Consider the following 6833-nt stretch of genomic DNA (forward strand, 5'->3'; position numbering starts at 1 on the left):
AGAAGCCCATCCTCAAGCTAGAAATTTTGCAGAGAAACAAAGATTTTTCAGCAAAATTGAAGCCATTATAGTGACCCTCGATAGAATAATGAATAATAAAGAAAGAATGATTTATCCAATTTGCACAGCAATGCCAGTGGTGGGGTTTGGAAAATCAGGACAGCAGGATGAGAACATCCTTCCTGACACTGCTTTTTGCATTCCAATGTCTGCTCCCCTTTGGACACAAGGAGAACCAGGCAGTCTGAGCTGTCACTTTTAAAGCCTTTGGAAAAAAATCTGTTGAGATTAAAAAAAGAAACAGAAGGGGAACAAAAAATCTTTCTTCTTGCTATTCCTCCCAAAGCCAGTTTTCCACATCCAAGGTCTGCTTGTGTGGAAGCCATTTATAACCCTGGCACATGTGGATTTTTTGCAGAGTGGAAATTCCTTCAGGATAGGTGTTATTTCTGGTGCAGACTCCGTGGCATTTGCTGCTGGCTGACCACAGGTTCTGGCTGCCCAGGGCCTTGAGTCAGTGACCGGGGTTTGATCAGGGTTCCTGCCCAGCAGTGTTCCCACCATGGGAGTGTCGGGGAAGCTGGGATGTGGCCTAAAGCTTTGTTTACCACAAAAGGTGGCAGATGGAATCTCCTGTAAGATGAGCTTTTCCAGTGCTCCTGAGCGTTCCCAATCTAAATATAATTTAATTCTGTATTTAGTTTTGGTGCTTTTAGCCTCCCTGGCCTACCTCTCTGCCCTCACCACCTCTGTGGAACTTTAAATTCCATGCTAGAGGCTCTGCAGAGTACATAGAAAAGATAAATAATTATTTTGGCTCCTCTCTTAAGTACCTGCATTCAAAAAGTGTGAATGGCTCTTTTCCAGGCCGGATAAGAGTTGAAATTCTCTGGAGCAGAGAATTTACTTAAAGGCATCTCCCAAATGCCTGTGGACATTTCCTGCTCTTCCCTTGAGGAGGTCAATCAGCTCTGAATTGGATGAGCTGGAATGATTCATCCCATCCCTTTCAGAAAGTCTTGGGAAGGATGATCTGCTGGGTGATTTTGAAAGTGGTGATTGTTGCAATATCAGCAACCCTGATATTCTGATTCTTTGGCAGAAAAGTGAACTGGTAACAGGAGAAAGTCAATGTCCTGTTAGAAACACCCTGGCCCTGGGCAATCCAGGATCCGGTGCTTAAAACACCTCTGGTTTTGTAGAAGCTGTTTCACAACTCAAAAGAAAAGGAAGAGGAGAAGAGGGAAAAATAGTGGGTGTGTTTGTAGAGTGATTGTGGCAGCGTTTCAGGGTGCACCTTGCAACTGGGAAAATGGGAACAGCACCTATTTTTACAGAGTGGAGTGATTTCAGCCTGAAGGGTGTTCAAAGTCGTGATAAAGGGAGTTGTGCTTGTAAATCCCATTATGAATAAATGGTTTCTAACGGGATTGGTGCAGCTCCCTCTTCCTGCCCTCACACATGTACACAGGCACAGCTTTGAAAAATGTCTTTCATGGCTTCAGCTGCATTCATTAAAGCCCAAATCAGTTCATATTCCCTCATATATATATATTTTTCTCTCTCAACTTTGTAAAGGAATTGATCCTTTCTTCCCTCAGTTCTTTTCTTTTGAATGGTTAAATGGAACAGGCTTTTTTTTTTTTTCCTTCTTTTTTTTTTTCTTTTTCTTTTTCCACAGCGTTAATGAAGTCGTTTCTGGGAATGGGAGAGGTGTTTTCATTACAGCAAGGCACTTCCAAGCCTTCCACTGGGGTGGCAGGTATCCTTGGGGAAAAATCAAGCAAAATAGATCAGTCTGGCTGTATATTGAGAGGGTGGATGAGATGTGTTGTGTATGAGTATTATGGTAACTGTACATTAATGTGTGATCTCAGTGCTGTGTTCATTCTTACAGCAGGAGTAAGGGGGGCTAATCATCAGCTAGTGGTGCTGTTATTACCTTATTTATATTCCTTTATTGCCTTGCAGCCCTTCATATTGAGTAAAACCTCATTGTTCCACCTGTTCTGTGGTCTGGAGGCTCAGGAGGGCAAAACTGAGCTCTGCATAAGAAAGGCAAAATGCAAAGAGGCATGGGGATAGTGGTAATGTAAAGATTAATGGACGCAGGACTGAATTTAGCAAGGTTTGAAGTTGCAAACAGTAAAGGATATTTGTAGTGTTCCTAGTGGAGGAGTGTAAAATAATGATGAATAATAAATAATCCTGTGCCTATGGATTATTTAGAATAACAGACACAGCTATTACATAAACTGGTCAGGTGACCGAGGCTGAGCAGCTCATTCCTACAGCCACGACCTCCAGTCCAGTTTCCTTCCTCAGGTGGGATTTATCCATGCCAGGCTCCCCCTTGCACACCCAGGAACCCACAAAGTGTCCTCCAACCCCAGCCCTTGTTCTCTAATGGATTTCTGCCCTCCCTTCACAGCCCCTTCATGCTGCTGCCTCAGCTGATGGAGTGGATGCGCGTGGCCATCACCTACGCCGAGCACCGCCGCAGCCTGACTGTGGACAGCGACGACATCAGGCAGACAGCCAGGCTGCTCCTCCCGGGGCTGGACTGCGAGCCACGCCAGCTCAAGTACGTGGGCTAGGCTTTGGGGAGCTCCTCCGGTCCTTGGAGCTTCTTAAAACTTTCCTCTCGTGGTTTTGGCTCACCAAAAGTTGAGATTTCCTGGCCAACGCGCCAGTTAGTGTGGTGGGTTCAGTGCTGGCCAATCACCAGCACAGAAATGGATGCTATTAAGTAACAAAACCTCTTGCTGCTCCGAAAGAGGTGACAAACTCAGGAAGTCCCCTCTGTGGGCTGTAGCTCAGCTCACTTCGTCTCTTATCAGTCCCTCCAGTGCTGGAAATGCCGCAGCCCAGGCCACAGGTGGGAGCTGCCAGTGCTCAGGCACAGGATGTTCCTAGCTGGAAGGGACCAGCAAGGATCATCAAGTCCAACTCTTAAGAATTAGCACCATGCTCTAACCATGGAGCTAATCTCAGGGTCACACTTTCACTACATTTCTCAGAAGCCAGATCTCTCTGTGCTGCACAAGCGATACATGTTTAACTCTGGTACTTCCAGAGATAAAGGAACTTTGGCCAAACTCTGCAGCTGGGGTTGAAAGATTTTTTGTCTTTCTGAAAGTTAAATATGAAATGCAACTATTTGGGTTCAGGGTTTTTCTCTGCCTCACACTTAATTACAAGATTATTCCTTGCTTTATAAGATAGCTTGAATGAAAGATCTAAACTAGCAAAAAAAAAAAAAGTTAATTCCAGATTGCATTATTTGATCCTTTAAAGCAGTTATTTTGTATTTTGTATCCAGCGTGTTCAGAGGGAAAGAAGGTCTTGAAACTGGTTTGTTTGTTTAATTGTTTATTTATTCATTTATTCCTGACTTGCTGTGGGATAGGAACAATGTGCAAAGGCACGTTCCATCCCTTCAAAAACCTTTGTTTTTCTGAAGTTCACTGGATTTCAAGTGGAATAATTTTATTTCACTTTTTTTTTTTACATAATTCTTCTTCTTGTCCTTCTTCTTACTATTATATAAAGTAATTACATATTATTCTGGGTAACACTGTAAATTGTGATACCAGCTAGAACAAGATTATGGTAGGATTTTATGAGAGATTCATCCTGAATCTTCTGTGTGAGGTGATGAGTGGCCTGTTCCTCTGGCAGGCTGTCCAGGCTCTCCAGAGGAGGATGGCTGTGCTGAAAGCATCTCATTTATCAGAGGAACTTGGCAGGCTGATATCTCACTCACTGAGAGTTTGCTCAAGAGCCTGTGCTGGAAACCAGGAGGGTACTGTGGAAGGCATTCACCCCAAAATAACATCAAAGGGCTGAGCTCCCAGTGCCAGCCTCCAGTTGGGAAGTGATCCTTCAGTGAAGGAGACACACTTCCAGGTCTGGAATTCAGAAGAGTCTCAGCAGACAGCCAGAGGATTTACAGTAATCCCTGGGCTCCTTCCAGATGACATAAAAGTTGTCCTGATAGGCATCTAAAGGATAAGGATTTAGTAGTTCCTCATAGAAATGTTAAAGCACTTCCTTCAGTTGAGTTGCTGGAAAAGCATTGAGGATGTTCCCCTGCCTAAATTTGATTTTTATTTCATACTTTTAAAAATTTTTAATATTTTTTGCCCAGAAAAGACCAAGAATCCATAATTTTTTTTATGGTATGGGCACCATCCAGGAATTCTTTTGTCTTTCACAGACCCGAATGCTGCTTCAGCTCCTTCAGGAGACTGGATGCTAAAGCTGCTACTGAGAAATTCCAGCAGGATCTGGGCTTCCGCATGCTGAACTGTGGGAGGACGGATCTGATCAACCAGGCCATCGATGCACTGGGCCCCGACGGGGTGAACACCATGGATGATCAGGTGTGCCACAGAGCAAACCCTCAGCACCCCAAAACCCCCTGCATCAGCAGCTCCCTCCTTCCTTTCCACGTGGCAAATCAATACCAGGTCGTGTTTGTTGCCTCTCCAAGGGTTTTCTAATTCTAGCTCGTGGTTTAGGCTGAAAATGCATCCCTCAAAACACAGAAAAATACTTCTCCACCCCACTCTCATGCCACCCCTCCAAAAAAAAAAAAATCCCATTAGAGCCTGGAGTAGATTGTTTATCAGCTGGAATGTCTGTTCTTCTTTGGATGGGCTGTCTCAGGCACTGATGGCAGGCAGGTTAACACAGGGGCAGTGAATGGAAAGTCTGATACGTGCTGAGAGGATGTCAAAGCAAAGTGGTTTCTTTTCCAGTGACACTCTCCTCTGGCTCAACAGCCCAAATCCTGGCTGGGTTAGTGAGGAGTGACCAAAAGGTGTTTTTGTCTCATGGCTTTCGGGCTCAGAGCAGTTTGGAATACAAGACACAGTGCTGAGAGCCCCACCCCAGTGGCCTGGTGTCAGTCAGTGTTAGATTTGCTCGTAGTCCATCATGCTGATGTGTCTGTTTATCCATTTTTAACTGTTCCCTGCTCAGCTACACTGAACCATAGGGATTTGATAGTCCTGGGAGTCTCTGGCTGCTTCTGCTCATGCTGTCAGTCCCATCAAGTAACAGCAGAGTCTGTCCTCTGGGATATCATTCAATGCATGGAATTAGCTTTTAATTTAAAAAAAAGGGGGGAAAAGCCACCTCTCCTAAATAAACACTCGTTACAGCTGTCACAGCGAGGAGAATGAGCTGTCACATCTCTGGAACAAGAGGATATTGAGCAGTGGGGAGGGTTTATGTTCAGGTAGAGAGGTTTTCTCACTGCCAGCGTTTTACTGCAGTAAATGCAGTTCAGACCCAGCTCTGAACCTGGCACATCTTCCATAGCACTTCCCACCATCCTGCAGTTTTAAGGGAAGTGTGAATGTATACACAAATAGCAGAAGCTGCTCCTGGACATATCTGGGTATATAGTTGCCTTATTTACAAATCCAGTACCAGGAGCTTTGTGGTCACTGAGGTGGGTATCTCATCATAGATCTTCACTTCAGTAAAGTGACTGAGGTGGCAGATTTATATTATGAAGGTTTCCCACTTCCTCTTTATATTTTTTTAAAATAAGTTTTTGCAGTTCCTGTAGCCCAGAGGCCTCTCTCTCATTCTCTCAATGATTATTTTGTGATTTGCATTGTGAGCCACTGTGCCCCAACACCTCAGACACTGGTGCTGGGACTGTCACCTCTTGCTGCAGGATGTCCCCTACCTCTCACATGGACAGCAAACTGGGAGCTGTCTGGCTTTTGTCAGCACAGAGGCTCCTGTGTGCAGCTCCTTGGGAAGTCTGAGGAGTTTCTGCTGTCACTCGCTGGTGTCTCATCCTGTGGGTGGGATCCTCTTGCCAGCCCTGCTGTGAGAGGGGCAGCTCTGTTGTCTTTGGCCCTCAGAAAGTGTTTTGGCACCAACAAAAAGGGCAGGACAGGCCCCCTCTGGAGACATTGTTGCTTGGAAATTCTCCACTTGACTCTGGAGCAACTCAGCTTTGTGTCCAAGCAAGTGCCTGGATGGCACTGCCCACACCAGGCAGAGTTAAATCCAAGTTCTGGGAATGAGCTCTGCCATAGCTGGAACAGGAAACCAAAGCTGGACTTTGCCACCAGCTTGTTTTGCTCCTTGTGGAAAAGAGTAAGACAAAGCCAGATGCCCATACTTGGGAAAACTGACTTGGTTATGACAGAGCTGCTGGATAATTTAATACAAAGGCTTTAGATCCATGTTGGGATTTGGACCACTCACAGGGTGTGAGCATGTCCAGGATGTTCAGACCCACTTGCCCATCTGTGTACATGGAAAGCTGTGGAAAAGAACTCAGAACATCCCCTCAGAAACGTGAGTTTGGAGCAAGACCCTGTTTTCGGTTCTGATGGGGACCAAGCACTCTGGTTTCAGGGGATTGGAGATGTCTAGGAGAACAATCTCTTCTTCCCTTTGCAAGGAGCAAGCAGGAAGTGCAAAACTAACATTAAAAATTAAAAAAAGGACAGTGTAAGTCTATACAAGTTTTAGAGCCCTGACTGAGGTTTGTGCCTGCAGACCTGTGTTTTGAATTCTCAATTTATTTGTCTGTAATGAGTGTGGAGCCTCCCAAGCCCCACAAAAGCCAGAATATCTCACCCAGAAATAGCCTCACCAATGGAAGTGCCCCAAAGCAGGAAGCTGGGAGTTGTGGCTGCTTTGAAAAGACACCTTTGCAGAGTCAAGAGCAGAACTCCTGTGCGAGAGACGTAATTCCATTTTACAGTGCAGCTCCCATTAAGGATGAAGTTCTGTTATTGCACACTGAGCTGCGGAGATGCTGCCTGTAAAAAATTCAAATGCCAGCAATAATTAAGGGG

The 6833-nt window shown here is 45.2% G+C and overlaps 1 protein-coding gene across 1 annotated transcript in view; it reads left to right on the forward strand.

Annotated features, from left to right (window-relative positions):
• ABTB2 (ankyrin repeat and BTB domain containing 2) overlaps positions 1-6833 on the forward strand; it is a 110691-nt gene that overhangs the window by 91760 nt on the left and 12098 nt on the right. The window contains exons 4-5 of the mRNA XM_005426103.2: positions 2432-2584; positions 4220-4385. Coding sequence (XP_005426160.1) covers positions 2432-2584; positions 4220-4385 — 319 coding nt within the window. The remainder of the gene's footprint in view (positions 1-2431; positions 2585-4219; positions 4386-6833) is intronic.

Source organism: Geospiza fortis, unplaced genomic scaffold, assembly GCF_000277835.1.
Source record: "Geospiza fortis unplaced genomic scaffold, GeoFor_1.0 scaffold590, whole genome shotgun sequence".
In the NCBI taxonomy this organism is placed as follows: Eukaryota; Metazoa; Chordata; class Aves; order Passeriformes; family Thraupidae; genus Geospiza; species Geospiza fortis.